We start from the raw sequence: 24,564 nt of genomic DNA, 5'->3' as shown, positions 1-24,564 counted from the left end.
TCCATCTGAGATCTATCTCCAAACTGAGGGCAATATTATCTAAATCTGATCTGGAATTGATTATTCATGCTTTTATTTCTTCTCATTTAGATTATTGTAATTCTCTTTTTACTTGTTTTAACAAATCTGCAGTCACTCGTCTCCAGTTGGTCCAGAACGCTGCAGCAAGGCTTTTAACAGTAACCAACAGAAGGGCACACATCACTCCAGTTTTATCCTCTTTACACTGGTTACCTGTCAAATTTAGAATTGATTTTAAAATTTTTAGTCTTGACTTTTAGAGCTTTTAATGGACAGGCCCCTGAATATATCTCGGAAATGCTGGTTCCTTACACCTCTGGCCGCTCCCTCCGGTCTTCGGGCCAAAATCTTTTGAAGGTCCCTAAGACCCGGTTTAAAACTCGAGGAGACCTGTCCTTTCAAGCAGTAGCCCCTAAACTGTGGAATGCCCTGCCCCTGTCTCTTCGTGTGGCTGACTCTCTTGACTCCTTTAAAAAGCAGCTGAAGACACTGCTATTCAGACAAGCTTTTAGTTAATTTACTACTCTTTGTCTTATTTTATCTGTTGAACATGTATTGTTGTTGTTTATCTATTTTCATCTATTTTTTATTTGCACTCTGTAAAGCACTTTGTGATTTTATCTGTGAAAATCTGCTATATAAATAAAGTTTACTTACTTACTTACTTTTTACTGTATATAAACCAGTTTAGCAATTGTCTTCTCTAGCCCCGCCTCCTACTGTCTTCAGGTTCAAATCAGCCATTGCGCTTACAAATCCTTTTTGAACCCAAACCTAGTGCAACGAATGTCTCAAAACTCGTGAAAGTGTAATTTGCAGATTTGTACTTGTAAAATTACAAAGTTGTAAGTGTAAAAAGATATTTGTAAGTGTAGAAATAAATAAATAAATATATAGCACCTTCAGCACCTTTCCACTGTCTGAGTCCACTCTCTGTGTGGACTACCTTTCCTTTTTTGTCACCATCCGCCTACACTACACATGCTAGAATGACATTCTGTTGTCTGTGCTGTAGACCCATGTAGAGGAGGTGACTGATTCCTGAGTCAGTTTCCATAGCCAGTGTTGATGATTTGGTCGAGGGGGACCTATGCAGAACAACAGTACGGACAGTGTGTCTCCTTGGTATATGCCACATTTGCTTGCCATTGGCCTCATCGAGTTTGCAGTGAAGGCTCTTAGCGTCCTGTAGATTTTGTACAGCTCCAGGCAGTAAATGATCCATATGTGTTGAGTTGTAAGCTTTCTTTCAATCATTCCAGGCACAGCTTTATTCGTAAATATTCTCTATTCAGAAACCTTCAGACACTGTTATTGGCAACTTTTATCAGTTTGATAATGTGTTTAATAAGTCTTAGCGTACAATAGAAATAATTGTTTGACTAGTTTGGATTTTGTCATATCCATACCAGCCTAATACCCTGTTATTAGTAGATGTACAGGCCCTCACTTTGTACACCCCAGTGTCATAAAATAACACCGCCTTAATCAGTCTCTCAATACAGTCTCTCAATACAGTCCTGTTACCTGGAACAGAGCCGTGGAGTCCATCTTGAAGCCATCTGATCCCGGCTGTCGGACCAGAGGCAGAGCTCCAGGATCGTCAACTGCCAGCAGGGCATTGAACGCCACACTGCCAAAGGAGCTGGCCTGGGTCTCCGGCTGGGCCTTGTCCTGGGGCACACAGACAAGGAGAGTTTCAACTCACACATTTAACACACATCAGTTGCATGCCTAGTACTCACTCTCTTTCTTTATCAAAGTGATACAAGTCATTCACTGCTTGGTGCAATTATCAGCAGCTGTGCTGTACAGTAATTATACATATGCTGAGACGTGGATGTTTGCATAATCATACATTTTTTGCATGTTTATAATTATTCTTTATAATATATGGTTGTGTTATGAAATTCTGCAGCCTACTACTGAAGACTATTTTGAAAATAGTAACCTTTGAAATGAAAGTGATAATTACAATTAAGTATTAATGAACATAACCTGGCCTATCAATGTGCATATTGAGTGAGACTTTGGGACAGTTTCTGTGTTTAATTTTTTTTTAGGTTAAATCCATTTGGAAAAAAGTTACACTTACAGTATTTCATACAAAGGGTGTAATCTGATTTTTAAACTGCCATAAAATCATAAAATATGAAGGGGTTCTCCCTGGCATCTTGACTTTGTAAGTTACCAAAAACTGATTAACCTCTTAGATGCCAGTTTTTGTTATACGTAGTCTACAGTCATTTTGAATAGAACTCAATAATTTAACTCAGATGTGTGTTTTTACAGGTTTTTAGACTGTGTGAATTTTCATGGCAATTAAATATCCACAGCCAAAGTTATCGCAATAAATTTACCTTCAGATACACAAATTTCTCTTAACAGGGCTTAATTGGTCAGTGGTGTCCACCACAAATGTCATTTAGTTGACAAATTATTTTATTGAGATTTATATAGATCACATCAGACAAGACAAATACACCATTTACTAGCATAATTGTTTGCTGAACTACAGCCACAAAAATATGCTTACCACTGAACTAATTTTAAACAATTTGTTATTTGTTTTTACAATTATTCTCTAAAATGTTTGTCCCATAGCTGCTAAAATAAAATAATTTAAACTGTACTTACAATGATTTTGAAACTGTAGAGAAGTGAGGGTGCATCAGCCAAGCAGCCAAATTCCCCCTGTGTGGGGTTGTACTTAGGCACATATCCATCCGCCCCAGTGCACAGGTACACCTTTTCTATGTTACAAATGAACGAGTCGCCCAGGTTCTGCACGGGGTCCACCATCACACGCCCATAGATCACATCACCTGAAAAGGAAAAAAAATACTTTTGAGTCAAATTGAGTTCAAAATATTCGTATGTTTATAGAATACATGGGGAATACAGTACAGTACAATTTGGATCAATATATATATTCTGATTAAAGCTCAGAACCTGATTTTCACACTGCAAAAGGTCTAACTTTCCACTAGCTCTCACAAACCATTTAGAACATTGTTATTGTTGATGCTGAATTTTGAATAACGGATGTTTTAGTCTTGTTGAAACTTCTGTACTCCTCGGAAAATATTTCATTAAACCACCTTATCATGATTCTAGTGTATTGTAGAGTACCTCAATTGAGGGTTCTGCTTCTATGAACTTGTTTGGCCTGAGCCCCTACATGGCGTAGGGCCTATTGCTTCCGCAACGTTACACGCAACTTCGTGTGCCCCGTCGCCCCCTGCCCTGACTCCTGCATCCTAGCAAGCGAGATGTATATTTGTTCTTGCTAGCATGTCAGCGTCAACATTGAGTCAATGTTGACAAAGGCAGAGCGAAGCGCTCATGTCCCCAAACATTCCTAGCATCGAGCCCCAACCCTAAAACCCATGCCTGCGGACATGACAAAAATGATATTATGGCCCCGCCCTAAAATCTACAGGAAGTCTGCCATATTGGATCAAACCCGGGAACGACAAAAGTGCACACCCTCACATTCAGGACATTTTCTCACACAGTTTTCATCAGAAACACGTCAAATTTGGCCAAATCTCACTAAACCCATGTGTGAGCAAAGATTATCAATTACAATTTGAATATGACTTTGTGAGAAAGTCACATGACTGTAGCTGTTATGGTTTAGGAGAAAAATAATGGGTGGAAAAAAAATTTCCATTATTATTATTATTAGGCCCGAGCCTGGGACTCCGTCCCGGCGAGGGACTCATTAAAACCGCATCCGGAGCGTGGAAAATGGCAAAAATCAAGTAGTAAACACGCCCCGACGTGGCAGTGAGTGGTGTCAAAAATTAGAACTCGACGAGCTCTAATTGTCACAAAAGACCCCGAGAAAAAATAACGAAAGACGACTCGGTAGCGCCACCTCAAACTTTCATTTCCATGGGGCCAATGGGAGCCCGACTCGGAAAAAAAGTCAACATAAAAATCTGAAACTCACATCAAAAAATAGAACATGTCAGGACATGACAAAAATGATATTATGGCCCCACCCTAAAATGTACAGTAAGTCGGCCATATTGGATCAAACCCGTGAAAGACAAAAGTGCACACCCTCGCATTCAGGACATTTTCTCGCACAGTTTTCATCAGAAACACGTCAAATTTGGCCAAATCCCACTAAACCCATGTGTGATTAAAGATTATCAATTACATTTTGATTATGACTTTGGGTGTGGTCAGGGTGAATTTTCAACAAAATCGCAAATTTTTGAATATTTCAAAAAAATATTTCTCTTTCACACATTTTTTGTTGGGAAAACGCTAACACAGCGTTTATGCACATCTGTGAGCTGAATGCAATGATATGCAAATAAAGGCACTCTCTTACAAAATGGCTCTCTAGCGCCCTCTTCAAATTTCATTTTCATAAATTCATAGAAGACAATCGATTTGTCGTGGACGTGTGAAAAAATTCACAGGGGCCTTATTTGTGATGGGGAACAATGTGAGAAAGTCACATGACTGTAGCTGTTATGGTTTAGGAGAAAAATAATGGGCAGAAAATTTTTTTCCATTATTAGGCCCGAGCCTGGGACTCTGTCCCGGCGAGGGACTCATTAAAACCGCGTCCGAAACCCGGAAAATGGCAAAAATCAAGTAGTAAACACGCCCCGACATGGCAGTGAGTGGTGTCAAAAATTAGAACTCAACGAGCTCTAATTGTCACAAAAGACCCCGAGAAAAAATAACGAAAGATGACTCGGTAGCGCCACCTCAAACTTTCATTTCCATGGGGCCAATGGGAGCCCGACTCGGAAAAAAGTCAACATAAAAATCTGAAACTCACATCAAAAAATAGAACATGTCAGGACATGACAAAAATGATATTATGGCCCCACCCTAAAATGTACAGGAAGTCGGCCATATTGGATCAAACCCGGGAATGACAAAAGTGCACACCCTCGCATTCAGGACATTTTCTCACACAGTTTTCACAAACACGTCAAATTTGGCCAAATCCCACTAAACCCATGTGTGATTAAAGATTATCAATTACATTTTGATTATGACTTCGGGTGTGGTCAGCGTGAATTTTCAACAAAATCGCAAATTTTGGAATATTTCAAAAAAAAATTTCTCTTTCACACATTTTTTGTTGGGAAAACGATAATACAGCGTTTATGCACATTTGTGGCTGAATGCAATGATATGCAAATCAAGGCACTCTCTCACAAAATGGCTCTCTAGCGCCCTCTTCAAATTTCATTTTCAAAAATTCATAGAAGACAATCGATTTGTCGAGGACCTGTGAAAAAATTCACAGGGGCCGTGATGGGGCACAATGTGAGAAAGTAACATGACTGTAACTGTTATGGTTTAGGAGAAAAATAATGGGTGGAAAATGCGTTTCCATTATTAGGCCTGAGCCTGGGACTCCGTCCCGGCGAGGGACTCATTAAAACCGAGCGTGGAAAATGGCAAAAATCAAGTAGTAAACACGCCCCGACATGGCAGTGAGTGGTGTCAAAAATTAGAACTCGATGAGCTCTAATTGTCACAAAAGACCCCGAGAAAAAATAATGAAAGAAGACTCGGTAGCGCCACCTCAAACTTTCATTTTCATGGGGCCAATGGGAGCCCGACTCGGAAAAAAGTCAAAGTAAAAATCTGAAACTCACATCAAAAAATAGTACATGTCGGGACATGACAAAAATGATATTATGACCCCACCCTAAACCCTACAGGAAGTCGGCCATTGTGGGCGGAACCTCATTTTTTCAAAATTTTAACTCTCACATTTGGATTTTTGTGCCTCAGATTTTCATTCAAGAAACTTTCAAATTGGTCAAAATGAACTAGACCCATGTGGGATTATAGGCCACTCTCCTGAATTTTTTTTAAGTCATAAAATGTGGGTGTGGCCAGCCTTCAAAGAAAAAATATGTTTTTTGAAGTTTTAAATGACCCTTAACTCAAACATGCAGTGTCCTATTTCCGGGCATTAATATACGTTTTGTTCAAAATCTTGATCTGAGTGCATAGATATGCAATTTACATATGTCAAACATTACATTACTCCACAGCCCCCCTTGAACTTATTAATGGTATGCGAAAAAATTACTTTCTCAGAAAACATTTGAAATTTGGCATGGACATTCCTCTTGACGTACTGAATAAAAAAGCCAATAAGAACATACCTCTATTTTCAAAGGTGTTGCCATGGCAACATCTGACATTTCCTATTGAAATACATCGGTTTTAATTAACTGGGATGAAAAATGATTACTTTTTTCATAGACCATTCAAATTTGGTACACATATTCCTCTCATCATACTGAACAAAAAAGTCAATCAAGACATACCTCTATTTCCAACTGTCGCAAGGGGTGGTGAGGGCCTTTATCACTGCTTGCAGTTTTAATTATTATTATTATTATTAAAGTTGTGCTGTGGTGAGATTGTTTTGTGTGTAAGATAAAGTGGAGAAACTGTAAATTGTTGCTTTAAGCAGCTAGAGATAGGAAATAATGAGAAATGTTTTCACTATAGGCTATTGTTTGAAACCAGCTCAGAGGCTCAATAGTCTGTATTTGATCCAGAGGTGAGCTGTATGAAACAAGACTTCATAAACACAAATATTGTCATTAATGTAGTTTGTGGAGCATAAATCCAAAATGTATTTCCTTATGGTTTCTATTTCTTGTCATTGGTCTGTGTGTCAATCACAGCCAGCTACTGTTGCCTCTCAACCTGTCACCTCTCAAGAAAAAATAATTAAGTTTGAAAGCTTGCTCAGGGCTAATCAGCTATGTGGCAATGACCACAAGATCTGTAATTGAAATTCGAAAAGTCCATGGGAAATTTATGGAAAATGTACTTTGGAACCAGAGGGGACATTGATGTAGGCGGGATTGTGAAGCTCCATTCAGCCTCTCCATCTCCTTCTCTACCTAGCTAAGAGGAGATAATTTTCTAAAAGAAATCATGTTATCAATCATATGAAGTGGGCAAGCACTTTTGAATCTGGAACTAAAAATGTATTCATCTATTTATTCATTCTCCCCATAGTCCTATAATTTAATATTTAACATGTATTTAACATTTTTAAATATGGTTAAATGAGTATATCACTTTGAGGCCTTGTAATAATTCTTTTTTGCAATAAATATATGTTGCTTATGGTCATGAGGTACTACTACTTTATTTATGGGAATAAAGAATAGGTCAGAGTTAGAATTCTATGCTCCAACAGTTTACCAAATGCCTCTCCCCACTCTTCTCCCCCATTCGACTGACCTTGAGAGAAGGCGGTGTCACTCTCCTGCCCAAAGCCCATAGACCCGTCCGAGAGCCACAGCATTCTCTTAGATAGTAACAGGAGCTGAGTGTTCAGGCTGAACTCTGCTGCTACAGGGTCACTCACCTAAAACACACACAATTTATGATAATGTATACTATTATATTATAATGGTTGACACTGTTTATCATGCTTCTCTAAGTTTCATTACTAACTGTAAAGCAATGACACATCACTGTGTGTTGTATTCTCAAGTGGGATGGCCTGCCCTGGCCATTTGAAGGAGTCGTCATTGGTACACTTTTACAACATTACATTTACAAGGCAATGCTTGGACTACTGCCAACTTACATTTGTTCCTTACTGTCACAGAGAAGGGCTGATTCTTATTCCCTCCGTTCACAAGATCATGTGTTGCTCTCTGTTCCATTTGCTCGCACTGAACTGGGCAAAAAGGCTTTTGTCCACTGCACCTTATGCATGGAATATGTTGCAGAAAGACTGGAACTTGACAGAGTTGATTTCCTTGAATGCTTTTAAATCTAAACTGAGAGGTCTCGAGGCTGACTCCACAACATGCACTTGTTTTTCATAATCTGTTTGTCTTTGCCTGTTATCTTGTCTCTTTGTAATTATGTAACTGTATTTTTTATTTGCTGCTGCCGCTTGGCCAGGACTCCCTTGAAAAAGAGGTTTTTAATCTCAATGGGACTTTTCTGGTTAAATAAAATACATCCATCCATCCATCCATTTTCTTCCGCTTATCCGGGGCCGGGTCGCGGGGGCAGCAGTCTAAGCAGGGACTCCCAGACTTCCCTCACCCCGGACACGTCCTCCAGCTCCTCCGGTGGGACCCCAAGGCGTTCCCAGGCCAGCCGAGAGACATAGTCCCTCCAGCGTGTCCTGGGTCTTCCCCGGGGCCTCCTCCCGGTGGGACATGCCCAGAACACCTCCCTAGGGAGGCGTCCAGGAGGCATCCTGAGCAGATGCCCGAGCCACCTCAGCTGGTTCCTCTCAACGTGTAGGAGCAGCGGCTCTACTCCGAGCTCCTCCCGTGTGACCGAGCTCCTCACCCTATCCCTAAGGGTGCGCCCGGCCACTCTGCGGAGGAAGCCCATTTCAGCCGCTTGTATCCGCGATCTTGTCCTGTCGGTCATTACCCAAAGCTCATGACCATAGGTGAGGGTAGGAACGTAGATTGACCGGTAAATCGAGAGCTTCGCCTTCCGGCTCAGCTCCTTCTTTACCACAACGGACCGATACAGCGACCGCATCACTGCAGACGCTGCACCAATCCGCCTGTCAATCTCCCGCTCCATCCTTCCCTCACTCGTGAACAAGACCCCGAGATACTTGAACTCCTCCACTTGGGGCAGAGACTCACCACCCACCCGGAGAGAGCAAACCACATTTTTCCGGTCGAGAACCATGGCCTCGGATTTGGAGGAGCTGATTCTCATCCCAGCCGCTTCACACTCGGCTGCAAACCGCCCCAGTGCCTGCTGCAGGTCCTGGCTCGAAGAAGCCATCAGGACAACATCATCTGCAAACAGCAGAGATGAAATCCTGTGGTTCCCAAACCAGACCCCCTCCGGCCCCTGGCTGCGCCTAGAAATTCTGTCCATAAATATAATGAACAGAACCGGTGACAAAGGGCAGCCCTGGTGGAGTCCAACATGCACCGGGAACAGGTCTGACTTACTGCCGGCAATGCGAACACAGCTCCTGCTCCGGTCATACAGGGACCGGACAGCCCTTAGCAAAGAGCCCCGGACCCCATACTCCCAGAGCACCCCCCGAAGGACACCACGAGGGACACGGTCGAATGCCTTCTCCAAATCCACAAAACACATGTGGACTGGTTGGGCAAACTCCCATGAACCCTCGAGGACCCGATGAAGAGTATAGAGTTGGTCCAGTGTTCCACGACCAGGACGAAAACCACACTGCTCCTCCTGAATCCGAGGTTCGACTATCGGTCGGATTCTCCTCTCCAGTACCCTGGAATAGACCTTACCGGGAAGGCTGAGGAGTGTGATTCCCCTGTAATTGGAACACACCCTCCGGTCCCCCTTCTTATACAGAGGGACCACCACCCCGGTCTGCCATTCCACAGGCACTGTCCCCGACCGCCACGCGATGTTGCAGAGACGTGTCAGCCAAGACAGTCCCACAACATCCAGAGACTTGAGGTACTCAGGACGGATCTCGTCCACCCCCGGAGCCTTGCCACCGAGGAGCTTGCCAACCACCTCAGTGACTTCAGCCAGGGTGATGGACGAGTCCGCCTCTGGGTCCCCAGTTTCTGCTTCCTCCTCGGAAGACGTGACAGTGGGATTGAGGAGATCCTCAAAGTATTCCTTCCACCGCCCGACAACATCCCCAGTCGAAGTCAGCAGCTCTCCACCCGCACTGTAAACAGTGTTGGTGAAGCACTGCTTTCCCCTCCTGAGGCGTCGGACGGTTTGCCAGAATCTCTTTGAGGCCGTCCGATAGTCCTCCTCCATGGCCTCCCCGAACTCCTCCCAACCCCGAGTTTTTGCCTCTGTGACTGCCCGAGCCGCGGCACGCTTGGCCCGCCTGTACTCATCAGCTGCCTCAGGAGTCCCACGAGCCAACAAGGCTCGATAGGACTCCTTCTTCAGCTTGACGGCATCCCTTACTTCCGGTGTCCACCACCGGGTTCGGGGATTGCCGCCGCGACAAGCACCACAGACCTTACGACCACAGCTACGAGCAGCCGCATCGGCAATAGAGGTGGAGAACATGGCCCACTCGAAGTCCATGTCTCCAGCCTCCCCCGGGATCAGGGAGAAGCTCTCCCGGAGGTGGGAGTTGAAGACCCCCCTGACAGAGGGCTCCGCCAGACGTTCCCAGCAGACCCTCACAATGCGCTTGGGCCTGCCAGGTCTGTCCGGCTTCCTCCTCCGCCAGCGGATCCAACTCACCACCAGGTGGTGATCAGTTGACAGCTCAGCCCCTCTCTTCACCCGAGTGTCCAAGACACGTGGTCGAAGGTCAGATGACACGACAACAAAGTCGATCATCGACCTCCGACCTAGAGTGTCCTGGTGCCATGTGCACCGATGGACACCCTTGTGCTCGAACATGGTGTTTGTTATGGACAAGCTGTGACTAGCACAGAAGTCCAATAACAAAACACCGCTCGGGTTCAGATCGGGGAGGCCGTTCCTCCCAATCACGCCCCTCCAAGTGTCACTGTCGTTACCCACATGGGCGTTGAAGTCCCCCAGGAGAACAACGGAGTCCCCGGTTGGTGCACTGTCTAGTACCCCTCCCAGGGACTCCAAGAAGGCCGGGTACTCTGCACTGCTGTTTGGCCCGTAGGCCGACACAACAGTGAGAGACCTGTCCCCGACCCGAAGGCGCAGGGACGCGACCCTCTCGTTCACCGGAGTGAACCCCAACACGCAGCGGCTGAGCTGTGGGGCAATGAGCAAGCCCACACCAGCTCGCCGCCGCTCCCCGCGGGCAACGCCAGAGAAATGGAGAGTCCAACCCCTCTCAAGAAGTTGGGTTCCAGAGCCCAAGCTGTGCGTGGAGGTGAGGCCGACTATATCTAGCCGGTAACGCTCAACCTCCCGCACAAGCTCAGGCTCCTTCCCCCCCAGCGAGGTGACATTCCATGTCCCCAGAGCTAGTCTCCATGTCCGGAGATCCGGTCGTCGAGGTCCCCGCCTTCGACTGCTGCCCGGATCTCTCCGCACCCGCCCCTCATGGCTCCTCCCGCAGGTGGTGGGTCCACGGGAGGACGGCCCCACGTCATTTCTTCGGCCCCGTGGGGAAAGGCCCGGCCACCAGGCGCTCGCTGCCGAGCACCCACCCCAGGCCTGGCTCCAGGGTGGGGCCCCGGTAACGCCAGTCCGGGCGACGTAACTGGCCTCGTTGTTACTCTATTCATGAAGGGCTTCTGAACCGCTCTTAGTCAGACCCGTCTCCGAAGACCTGTTTGCCATGGGTGACCCTACCAGGGGCATGAAGCCCCCGACAACATAGCTCCCAGGATCATTCGGGTGCTCAAACCCCTCCACCACGTTAAGGTGGCGGTTCGGGGAGGGGAAATAAAATACATATTATATGTATATAAAAAAAAAAAAAAAATACATATTATCTATATTATATAATCATTTCTCTTGGGGATTAATAAAGTTTGTCTTAGAAGAGAAACAACTGAGTGCAGTTATTATTTTAGTTTTTACTACGGTGTTAGCCTCATAGCATAATTGCAATTTTTTGAGTTTTTTTGGGAACATAGAAAAATAAACTGCCTATTTCAATAAGACGACTGGGGCAGTTTGGGTTTTTTGGCTGAAAAATGTTTATGACTAACTGAGGACAGAACAAAAAACTCAAATATGAGTTGAAATTTTGCACTTGTAAGAAAAACCTCCTCTTGAGGTTGTGGTTTCCAACCTAGGGACCCAGACCCCATGAAGGGAAAATGCAATATAGGAGCATGCACTCCAGTTGCTGTTTAGTTGTCTTATTTTAAAAGTATATGTTAAAATAGCACAAAGCAGCACATCTATTAGCAACATGACGCTAACAAATGTTGAAGGTGATCAGAAGGGTCAGGAGAAACATTATATCATGGTTTCATGGTGTTGAGTGTTAAAAAAAGGCTTTTTTTTTTACTACTCGACAGCAAAACAATAACCTACAGTCTGAACAATACAAAAGCATGTCTAGGTGGATCTCACTTGTTGGAAGCGTATGTCCAGGTCAAAGGTCACTGGCTCTCGGGGGTTGCAAACAGGGGGGAGGGTGTATTCCAGGCTGGGAGGGGATGTGCAGGGGACCAGCTTCACCGTGTAGGTTCCTGAGTAGTCCCGCACCTGCACACAATGACGTATAGTTAAATACATTACGTTAAACCAGTGGTGGAAACTAACTAATCACATATGTTATTGTGAATTTTTTATTTTTTTTTTGTAATTTGTAAAATTTTTTTGCAATTGTAATTAGCTACATTAAACATGATAGGAGTACTGTATAAGTCCCACTTGGGGTGTCTCACTACTGATTATAGTTTTGTAGCTATAATTTGGCATACTTATATTTGTTCAGATGTTCTTTATGTGTCTCTATTTCACAAATATATGAATTAATCTTCACACACATGTAACACTGCAGTGCTTGCTCTTATTGTCTTAAATTGCTTTTTAAAAAAATGTCCAAATGATACTAAAATTGTCTATAGTAACCAGTGTTCTGAGAAGTTTTTTCATACTATTTAACTTTTACTTACTTTTACAAATCTAGCAACAGTACTTGCATTTGAGTACATTTTTAGCCAGGTAATTGTACTTTTACTTGATTAGAAATTTTCAATACTTTTTCCATTACTGAATCACACTAATATTTTTAAGAATATATAGTATTTGGTCTTACTGCAAAGTCCGACACAAAGGTCCACTGCTGGATAGGCTGGTTGTAGGTGGGCTCGCTTCTCACCAGGGACAGTTTAAAGGTCAAACCAGGGTGATCCGAACACATCACCATGGATGTCAATGGGGATGCTACATGAAAACTCAGAATAATTAATTTAGTTGTTACTGATAATGATGATAATGTCTTGAATCTATATTGTACTTTCAGCCTTTCAAAAGCACTAGCACAGGGGTACCCAAAGTTTTCTCCTCAGCATACAAAATGAATATACAACATCACTCTAAAGGAAAAAGTTGATACAATTAAAAATTTGAAAAATAACAAAAGTCCTGGAACTGATGGGCTCCCTGGGGAATTTTACAAATGTTTATAGAGGAGATTGCACCATTACTAAAGAGAGTATTGAACTATGTTTTAGGATCAGGAAATGTACCAACATCATGGTTGGAAGCTTTCAAAGACTCTGTTCTATATGACAGTTATCGCCCAGTCAGTTTACTTTGTAATGATTTGAGGAAATTAACAAATATCACGCGCTAAAAGTTCAAATGTAAATATGTTACTAAGTTTGGATGCCCAAAAACTGTACAATAAATATACATTAACAAAATTTTGATCTCTGGACAATCTTATCAATACAAAATTGAATCAAAATAGATCTCAGCACCCCGTCGTGAGTCAAATTAGACTCACTGGTGGGCCAAGTTTGGCCCGTAGGCCCTACTTTGAGCACCTCTGCACTAGTAGATAATTTTTCATTCATTCTACAGAATGTAGTCACAACTGGCTTTGTGCAGACAGTTGGAAACATGGCTTTTGATATGCACCTTGAAGTCCTCCAAATCTGCCTGCCTGGCAGATTGGAAGAAGTGTGCTGCCCAATGACACAGAGCTGTGATCAAACATTTAACCTTTCAAACTACCAGCTGACCCAGGTCAGCACAATAGGTACATTCTAATGGTGGATCCTTCACCTGTTTGTGTCATGGAGATGTCATTGTTTTACCAGAAATATTCCACAATATGACATTAATAATAGGTATTTCTAATACTTTAATTTCATGCATTCATGCATTAGAACTGGGTTGCCCCTTCATAGAGCTGAACTGTAATTTGTCCTGAACTGTAATTTGCTGTCACCTAGTATATACTTATCAAAAAATCTTGAATACAATAATATGATAAATAATAGAATAAGTATCATGCCTCCATGTGAGTAGACAAAAAGGCCTCTGAAGCGAGCCTCAGTTCTGAAGTTTACCACCAGGCAGCCCTGTGCGTTGATCCTCATGCTGGTGGGGTAAAGCGCTCCTATGGGGGGGAAAGTATTTGTAATATCCTAATCTTTACACAACCCCAAATCCCATGTTAAAGTAGGAGCTCTCACCCTGCAGCTCAGCCTCTAGGGGACTGCCAATGCCATCTCTCCACAAGATAGCGGTGTCGTACACAAAGGTGAGGCGGAGCTCAGACTGCAGGTCAAAATGCTGCCAACAACCTGCCCCCACCGGAGAATGGAAGACATAGGATACATGTAAGGGGACACGCAGGGTCACGTAGGACTGCACCAGGTTCAGCACCTGCACACAGTCATTCATTTGGCATGATTTAATACAGCATTTGGGACTAAGCCATGTGCAAAATATACAGTCATGAATTGCACATCAAATAACATGAATGCTTTTTACAGATAGTTCATGCTTTCCTTTATCTTTAGAAAATCACACGATATGTGTAGCACTCTGAATTGAGTTCTACACTTCAGCGGCTCTCGCTGCAAGCAATCAAGAAAAGGCAGAACGTCATGACGAATATTTGAAATCTGGTCAAAGCGTCACAACACTTGAAGAGGCTGAAAAATCTGACTTTTGTTACATCCAACTGAGAGAAAAGCACAGACATTTTTTCCTTTACAAATGCACAAAGGGCTGTTGCCATTTCTAAAACTTTTTGCCGGTGGCAAACCGAAATAGGTGATAGGTAAAACCATACTGTGGAACAATCTCTATGGAGATAGACACACTTTAAGCCATTCTGTGGAATATTACAGCCAAAGGAACATTTCTATGGAAACAAGCAAGAGGTGGCCCTCCTTTAGGCCAAATAAGAGTCAGGTTTGTGGAGATGCGAGCCTGCTCAGAGTATGGATGCATGTTTTCATGATTATTAACTCAACCAAAATGAAAAAACAAAACAAAACATGGATACTGTGACTTTAATGTATGATATTTGTATCTAAGCAGCCATCATATTTCAAATAAATAAATCCTCTCATCTCACTCCCTCGCCTCTCACTTCCTCTCCTCCTACACTCCCACTCCTCTAACTCCCTCTCCTCACAACCTCTCCTATCACTCCTTCTCCCCTCACCCCCTCTCCTCTCTCTCTCCTCAAACCCCTCCTCTCACCCTACTCCTCTCTCCTCTCAGCCCCTTTCCTCTCATCTCTCTTCTCACACAGAATTCAGCTATATCACACTGAGCTGCTACCACCCTTAATCAAAACATGACCTTTTCTTTCAAAGAGTATGCAAAATATTCCCATGTATAAGCCCAGGCATTACCCTATCTGTATGTATAAAGGCCATAAAATATAGAAGACATTTTCACAGGTGGAAAGAGTAGGAAAAGTTTGTATTTAAATACTTGGCATTATGCAAAAACATGCCTAAAGAGATTTTAGATGTCATCCATACATGTCAGTAATTTAGAGATCACTCCTGAGCCCTATTAGAGCCTTCCTTATGGTTAGCTGTAAGATTCTGTCCAATGCTCAGCCCAGAAGCCTACATCACCTGTGCTCCATGTTTTTGATTGCAAGCAAGTGAAACTTATAAACATTTTTTTTTTTTTTTTTTTGCAATATCACATTTTCAAAACAATATATGATAACATGGTGATCCAAATACAGTTGAAACCATAAGTTTACATACACTATATAGGAATACACTGTTTATCACTGTCCGACATGAAATCAGACTAAACTTTTCCTGTTTTAGGTCAGTTAGGATTAACAAAATTATTTCTATTTGCTAAATGCCAGAATAATGAGAGAATGATTTTTTAAAGATAATTTTTCATTAATTTCTTCATAGTCAGAAGTTTACATGCATTTCATTAGTATTTGATACCACTGCCTTTATGACTTGGGTCAAAAGTGCTGAATATCCTTCCACAAGCTTCTCACAATAGTTGGCTCAGTTACACCAGTTCTGTCTGGAGGAATGGGTCAAAATTCCTGCCAGGTTTGTAGGCCACCTTGCTTACACATGCTATTTCCAATCTGCTCATACATTTTCAGTAGGACTGAGATCAGGGCTTTGTAATGGAACATTGACTTTGTCCTTAAGCCACTTTGTAACCAGTTTGGGTCATTGTCCATTTGGAAGACCCATTTGTGGCCAAGCTTTAACTTCCTGCCTGATGTCTTCAGATCTTGCTTCACTATTTCCACATAATGTTCTTTTCACATGATACCATTTTGTGAAGTGCACCAGTCCCTCCTGCAACAACAACCCCACAACCGCTGCCACCTCCGTATCTGCACACAGGGAAGCTTGCAATTCTGACAACACCGTTCTCAGGATTGCAAGCTTCCCTGTGTGCATTTGCTAAATCTAATCTTTTTTATGTTTCTTTTGGAATAATGTGTTCTTCGTGGCAGAGTGGCCTTTCAGCCCATGTCGGTACAGTGCTTGTTTCACTGTGGATAATGACACACTCTTACCAGCTTCAACCAGCATCTTGATAAGGTCTTTTGCTTTTGTTCTCACGTTGATATGCACATTTCGGATCAAACCATGTTCATTCATGGGACAGAAAACCCGGCTCCTTCCTGAGCACTATGAAGGCTGGACATTCCCATGGTGTTCAAACTTAAGTGAGGAGATGAACATGGCACCTTCAGGCATCTGGAAATTGCACCCAAGGATAAACCAGACTTGTGCAAGTCCACAATTCTCTTCTTGATATCTTAGCTGATTTGTTTTGACTTTCCCATGATATTACAGAAAGAAGCAGTGTGTTTCAGGTATACCTTCAAATACATCCACAGGTGTGTCTAACTCAAATGTTGTCAATAAACCAAATCAGACGCTTCTAAAGACATAACGTCATCATATGTATTTTCCAAATTGTTGCATATTAATCTTACTGTATGTAAACTTCTGACTTTGAAGAAAGTAATGAAAAATTGTCTAAAATCCTTCTTTCTTATTCTGGCATTTAACAATCAGAAATTATTTTGGTAATCCTAATTGACCTAAAACAGGAAACAATTAGTCTGATTTCATGACAATGAGAGAAAAAGCATGTATGCCTTTTTTATATAACATATGTTACGTCAGTTACACAGCAAAAATATATTCAAAAGTATTTCTGCCAAATAGTGAGTACACATGGAATTTCTACAAGTTACTTTTTACAACATTTAGTGGCATGAACTAAACTTAATGAAGTTGTTTAAAAAGACAGTATGTATCCTGCATTCTTAATGGTTTAAAAAAGGATTCTACAATCACAACTGAACCTGGTCAGAGCCTTAACCTGCAGATAGAGGACACACACGTAGGAATACATATTAATAACTAAATAATTTTGTCCAGACTTTTGATTCTTAGCCATCGACGGCCTGTCTACTAATGGTTCAATGTTCACTCAGAGCAGAAGATTAATGACAAACAAACCATGTCTCTTCCTCATCGTTCAACAGTCGCCATAGCAACCAGATCTCCATAAGTGCTGCATGTGTGGATAGTGTTGAAATAAATGAATAGTGAAATCTGCCTCCTCAGTTGTGATCCCTCTGTATTGAGCTCAATGGATGTCACTGTGTTATAATGACAGGCTGAGGAAATGCTGTTACCATAGTAACTTCTGAATGGGTTAATATTTACTATGGGCTAATAAGAAAGCAACACACTCAAAATATACAACCTTTTTTACCATGTACTGCCACTTCATAAGGTTAAAACCCATAATATTGATAGCATACTTCAAGACAGGTTCCTTTTGGTTGCATGGCCTTTAGGTACAGCTTGGAGATATTGAAATATAAAAAAATACTATATATATATATATATATATATATATATATATATATATATATATATATATATAGTAACAAAAAATTGTAGGACAGTAAGCAACTTTTTTCCCTGTTTTTTCAGTTTTATTGTACTGCAGAAATGCTGTTGCTTTGGCTATAATATATCATAAAACATACTGTCATGAAGAACCTTAGTATGGTTTTAACTTTCTATTTCCATGAAATCATGCAGGTGACATGCTACCTCCAGAAAGTCACTTACTGTACCTTTACCGGCCAATATTTCTGCCAACATAAAAATGTGTATCATTTAATTCCGAAGGAGCAGAACCATCAGTCTCTTAATCTCTCCTCTTCCACAACATCAAGTTTAATTACACATTTATTACAACTAACTTCATTTAAATATATTTTTGTTAAATATTACTTTATTTTTTGATCTATGTTATTATGTTTCCTCATCACAAGCATACCTGGAGTTGTGATTTGTGATTTTCTCCAAGATCTTGTATGATGGTAGAGTCTGACCACTGCATAAAGCCCTCTCCAGCCCGTCCCAAAGATTCTCAATGGAGTTAAGGTCTGGACTCTGTGGTTCAGTATATTCAGGTAGTCAGCTGACCTCATTCTTTGAGCATATACTGTTGCTGAACCTAGACCTGACCAACTGGAGGAGGCTCATACCTATTTGCCTAGTTAAATCCAGGTGCGACTTTTTTTTCGGCCGGGCGGATTATCTCTTAAATTAATTGGTTAACGGTTAAATGACATGGTGCTGACATGGCTCTATGATGAAGGTCCTATGCTCCAGGCCTATTCTATATCCTCCAGTCCTTGGTCAGCTGTATATACCAGCCCCAGGTATGATTCAGTTGGAGCAGAGCCTAGAGGGTGTTCTAAACCTGCTGAGGTAAAATGAACCTTATATTTGAGCAGTCTTCACTAGTCTCAACCTGTTTAATGTATGAAGCCGCTGTAGTTTCTCCTGTCCTCCCAGTCCACAAGAAAAGATTGGCTCTGTTTGATTTTTTTGCTGGGCCAATGCTATTATTCTTTTTTTTTTTTTGGTGGATTTGTATGTCTTCAAATGTGCAAATACAACTGACTTTTCAATTTAAAGGGCCTATATTACACTATTTTGTGATTTATGTTGGTGGAACAGAGCATTTTGAGGTTTGGAGAAATAGTCATACTGTCGTAATGTTAGGCATGAGGGACCAAAAAGACAGAACTTGGGGAAGTTTAAACAGTGTTTATTTACCAAAAATGCAAAGGCTCAGACACGTGAGGGAGGGGAAAGGACCACAAAATAAGGCAGAACAGACGGGATCGTGACACATACACATAAAGGACTACTCAAACGTGTGAATGCAACAAAACACGACCCCAGGTATGCTTTTGAGGAAGTAACAATATTCTAACATAGCTTAAATCTCACAAGAGTCAATTTTGCAGGCTGTAAGACTTTTAAAAGATAGATATATAGATCGACAGACAGAGAGACAGTAGATACACTGTGCAGGGGTTATTTATGCATTAAGTATTTTAGTTTTGTCAGACGTTGGAAGTAATACTTTGAGGATCTCCTCAGTGGTGGTTCCTCTGTTTAACCTCCTGAGACCTGAGCTTTAATCAAATTAAATAATAAAAAAGTAAATAAAATAAAAAAGTAAATAAAATAAAAAACAAATTAAAAGACAATAATAATAATAATAATAATAATAATAATAATAATAATAATAATAATAATAATAATAATAATAATAATAATAATAAATTAAAACAAATTAAAAAATATTCTAAACTCTTAGAAATATTCAAAATTGAACATGTTCTTGTTGTTGTTCTTCTAAAAATTTGCACTGTGGCCTAAACAACCCAAAATGTGTTGTCCACAGATGAGGACACCAGGTCTCAGGAGGTTAAGAAGGAGGACTGGAAGGTGTGTTCCAATTACAGGGGAACCTTGGTCCACTCCAGGGTACTGGAGAGGAGAATCCAACTGATAGTCGAACCTCAGATTCAAGAGGAGAAGTGTGGTTTTCGCCCCAGTCGTGGACCACTGGACCAGCTTTATACTTGTCATCGAGTCCTCAAGGGTTCATGGGAGTTTGCCCAACCAGTCCACATATGTTTTGTGAATATGGAGAAGGCATTCGACCATGTCCCTTGTGGTGTCCTTTGAGGAGTGCTCTGTGTATGGGATCTGGGGGCCTTTGCCAAGGGCTATCTGAGCCCTGTATCACTGGAGCAGGAGCTGTATTCATATTGCCGGCAGAAAGTCAGCCCTGTTCCCAGTGCACGTTGTCTCCGAGCTGCCCTTTGTCACTGGTTCTGTTCATTGTATTTATGGACTGTCATAATCCACATATTCATGCTCCTTGTTTTGCCTCCTGTGTGCTCCTTCCCCTCCCTCACCTGCCTGAGTCTGGAGCTGGGCGGAGTTCCTGGCTCCTCCCACACACACCGGAATCCCATCAGCGCAATCATTGCCACCTGCTATGGATAAGAGCAGCCAGGACCAGACACTCGGTGCCAGATTGTCCGCGTGTCAAACTTGACTACTCTAGCTCTGCTTAGTAGATATTTGTTGCTAGCCTTCTTGATGCTTATTGGATTTTTGCTACTCCCAGATTCCTGCTCCCTGGACCGTCCCAGCCCCTTCGTCTCTGGTTCCGTTCCTGACCCTGCCTCCCCGCTCTGTTATTGTCTGCTCTTTGTCTTCACCTCTACGTCACGCCCTAGACCCTGGCTTGCACCTCGCTCCCTGCTCTGATTCCTGCTCCCCGGACCGTCCCTGCCTCCCCGCTCCGGTGTTGGTCACTCCCTGTCCCCATTCCTGCACTCTGCATTGCATCCCTGGACCCAGACCCTGCTCCTTGTCTGATCTACCATAATTTTCCTGTTGTTTCACTGACTGTAAATAAACACTGTAAACTTGCTCCAAGTTCTGCACTCTTTGGTCCCGCCTGCTTGAACATTACGACATGGACAGAGTTTCTAGGTGCAGCCAGGGGCTGGAGGTGGTGGTTTGGGAACTACAGGATCTCATCTCTGCTGTTTGCAGATGATGTTGTCTTGATGGCATCGAGCCAGGACCTGCAGCAGGCACTGGGGCAGTTAGCAGCCAAGTGTGAAGTGGCTGGGATGAGAATCAGCTCCTCCAAATCTGAGGCCATGGTTCTTGTCCGGAAAAAGGTCGCTTGCCCTCTCAGGGTGGGTGGTGAGTCCTTGCCTCAAATGGAGGAGATCAAGTATCTTGGGGTCTTGTTCACAGCTTAGCAAGAGATTGACAGGGAGATCAGTGCTGCATCTGCAGTGATGCAATCTCTGTATCGGTCTGTTGTGGTAAAGAAGGAGCTGAGCCAAAAGGCAAAGCTCTCGATTTACCGGTCAATCTACGTTCCTACTATTGTACCTAGTACTACCTCACCTATAGTCATGAGCTTTGGGTAATGACTGAAAGGACAAGATCGCAGATACAAGTGGCCGAAATGAGTTTCCTCTGTAGGGTGGCCAGGCGCACACTTGGGATAGGGTAAGGAGCTCGGTCACACGGGAGAAACTCGAAGTAAAGCCGCTGCTTCTACATGTCGAGAGAAGCAAGCTGAGGTGGCTTGGGTGATGCCCTGGACGCCTCCCTAGGGGGTGTTCCGGGCATGTCACACCGGGAGGAGGCCCCGGGGAAGACCCAGAACACGCTGGAGAGATGGATGGAAGGATGGACTTCCTTTTTATTAGTTTAATGATAACTATTGTGCAATTTAGACACATTTGGACTCTTGTTTACATTATGGTTGCTAGGTAACAGTTATGGAATTACTTCTTGGTATGTCACATCTGCTGCGTGTGTTCAACCAGGAAGTGAAATTATAAACTCAAAAGGCAGGATTTCTAAAAGCAATACCTGATTTTTTACTGTCTTAAAAACATGGAAAACCGAACAATCCACCCAATTTCTTCTGCTTATCCGGGGCCGGGTCGCAGGGGCAGCTATCTAAGCAGGGACTCCCAGCTTTGCCTTTCGACTCAGCTCCTTCTTTACAACAACAAACAGATACAGCGACTGCATCACTGCAGATGCTGCACCGATACGCTTGTCAGTCTCATGCTCCATCCTTCCCTCACTCATGAACAAAACTCCTCCACTTGAAGCAAGGACTCACCACCCACCTGGAGAGGGAAAGTCACCTTTTTCTGATCGAGAACCATGGCCTCAGATTTGGAGGATTTTTATCCCAGTCACTTCACACTTGGCTGCTAACCGCCCCAGTGTCTGCTGCAGGTCCTGGCTCGATGAGTCCATCAGGACAACATCAACTGCAGATAGCAGAGATGAAATCCCGTGGTTCACAAACCGGGCCCCCTCCGGCCCCTTGTTGCACCTGGAAATTCTGTGCATAAATAAAATTAACAGAACCTCTGACAAAGGGCAGTCCTGGCAGAGTCCAACATGCACCGGGAACAGTTCTGACTTACTGCCGGCAATGCGAACACAGCTCCTCCTCCAGTCATACAGGGGCTGGATCGCCCTTAGCAAATGGCTCCAGATCTCATACTCCCGGAGCACCCCCCAAAGGACACCATGAGGGACACGGTTGAATACCTTCTCCAGATCCATAAAACACATGTGGACTGGTTGGGCAAACTCCAATGAACCCTTGAGGACCATCCGGTCCCCCTTCTTATACAGAGGGACCATCACCTCGATCTGCTAGTCCAGCAGTACTGTCCCCAACCACCACGCAATGTTGTAGAGACGTGTCAGCCTAGACAGCTCCACAACATCCAGAGACTTGAGGTACTTGGGACGGATCTCATCCACCCCGGAGCCTTGCCACCAAGATGGTTAGCAAGACTTCAGCCAGTGTGATGGACGAGTCCGCCCCTGGGTCCCCAGACTCTGCTTCCTCATCGTGATTCAATAACATCACCCACTCTGCCTACTTTCACCTCCGCAATATCTCTCGTCCCTCTCTCACTCCTCACACCTCTGCCATACTTGTTCACAGTCTTGTCACCTCCCGGATTGACTACTGTAACTCCCTCCTCTATGGCCTCCCCAACAAATCCCTCCAGAAACTGCAGCTTCTCCAAAACTCCGCAGCCCACATCATCACCAGGACCCCATCTTCCCACCACATCACCCCCATCCTCCAAGAACTACACTGGCTTCCCATAAAACAGAATCCACTTCAAAATCCTCCTCACCACTTTCAAAGCAATCCATAACCTGGCCCCACCGTACATCTCTGACCTCCTCCACATCTCCATTCCCTCTCGCTCCCTCCGCTCCTCTTCCTCTCTCCAGCTCTCTGTCCCCTCTGCCCGTCTCATCACCTTCAGCTGCTCTGCTCCCCAGCTCTGGAACTCTCTCCCTCCTGACCTCCGCAACATTGACTCTCTTTCACTTTTCAATTCCAGTCTCAAAACCCACCTGTTCACACAATCCTACACCACATAATCAGTCACTCTCACCATCTTCCAGTTTTGTATCTCTTTTTTATCTGTAAATATGTGTTTTTAACTTTGTCTTGTACAGTGTCCTTGAGTGTCCTGAAAGGCGCTTTTAAATAAAATGTATTATTATTATTATTATTATTATTATTATTATTATTATTATTATTATTATTATTATTATTATTATTATTATTATTATTATTATTCCTCGTTGAGACGTGACAGTGGAATTGAGGAAATCCTCAAAGTATTCTCTCCACTGCTTGACAACATCTCCAGTTCAGGTCAGCAGCTTTCCGCCTGCACTGTAAACAGTGTTAGTGAAGCACTGCTTCCCCCTCCTGAGGCATTGGACGGTTTACCAGAATTTCTTTGAGCCCGTCCCATAGTCCTCCTCCATGGCCTCCCCGAACTCCTCCCAACCCCAAGTTTTTGCCTCTGTGACAGCATGAGCTGTTGCACGCTTGGCCCGCAGGTACTTATCAACTGTCTCATGAGTCCCTTGAGCCAACAAGGCTCCGTAGTACTTCTTCAGCCTGACGGCATCCCTTACTTCCCCCGGGATCAGGGAGAAGCTCTCTTGGATGTGTGCACCGAATGACACCCTTGTGCTTGAAATTGGTGTTTGTTATGGACAAACTGTGGCTAGCACAAAAGTCCAATAAAAAACACTGCTCGGGTTCAGATCAGGGAGGCCGTTCTTCCCTCCAGGTGTCACTGTCGTTACCCACATTGGCACTGAAGTATACATTATATCTGTCCTGAAAAGCAACTGGGTACAAGGTGAAGAGTAACGTTTTAAATATAATCAGGTTATTGTCATATGCACTTCATAATTTTTTTATTTTATTTTATTTTTTTTTTACAACTAAATCACTTTTACATTTTTAATACTTGTGGAGACCCTCCATCTTACTTCTTAGATCCCCAAAGGAGTTGTCTGTGTTTTTGTATGGACTCGGTGAGGCAGAGGAGCAGACAAATTTCATTGCAAAAGGTTAACTTGGCTCAGCACACGCTAAGGACTAACCCAGGGAGAGTGTTCCCATGAAGTGAATCAAGTCTGAGCCAGTTCGTTTGCCTGTTAAAAATTCATTAGCACAGAGGAGGGCTGCTAAGTACACTCAAGTTATTGACTGAGCAAAGCAGGGAGTTGAATATAGGGCTTTTGAAATTAATTTTTTTAAGGCCCAGTCAATGAAATACCCAAAGAAATACTAAAAAATCACATTCACAGGACAGAGCTGTATCAGAGCAAGTATAAAACCACATAGACTAGTATACACCCATGGACCATTATGGAACCTACCTCGACCCCTGATGGATTATGGTGTGTTCACATCGGGGCGTCAAGGAGGCGCTGGACG

At 43.1% G+C, this 24,564-nt stretch overlaps 1 protein-coding gene across 1 annotated transcript in view; it reads right to left on the bottom strand.

The window, feature by feature from the left end:
• The window catches only part of LOC117379835 (FRAS1-related extracellular matrix protein 2-like), a 262,201-nt gene that overhangs the window by 16,199 nt on the left and 221,438 nt on the right, over positions 1-24,564 (bottom strand). The window contains exons 17-23 of the mRNA XM_055226041.1: positions 14,079-14,271; positions 13,898-14,002; positions 12,692-12,819; positions 12,001-12,135; positions 7,279-7,405; positions 2,659-2,846; positions 1,549-1,695 (exon numbers count right to left, since the gene is read on the bottom strand). Coding sequence (XP_055082016.1) covers positions 1,549-1,695; positions 2,659-2,846; positions 7,279-7,405; positions 12,001-12,135; positions 12,692-12,819; positions 13,898-14,002; positions 14,079-14,271 — 1,023 coding nt within the window. The remainder of the gene's footprint in view (positions 1-1,548; positions 1,696-2,658; positions 2,847-7,278; positions 7,406-12,000; positions 12,136-12,691; positions 12,820-13,897; positions 14,003-14,078; positions 14,272-24,564) is intronic.

Source organism: Periophthalmus magnuspinnatus, chromosome 13 (assembly GCF_009829125.3).
Source record: "Periophthalmus magnuspinnatus isolate fPerMag1 chromosome 13, fPerMag1.2.pri, whole genome shotgun sequence".
NCBI classification, from domain to species: Eukaryota; Metazoa; Chordata; class Actinopteri; order Gobiiformes; family Gobiidae; genus Periophthalmus; species Periophthalmus magnuspinnatus.
This window is presented reverse-complemented; position numbering and strand designations above follow the sequence as displayed.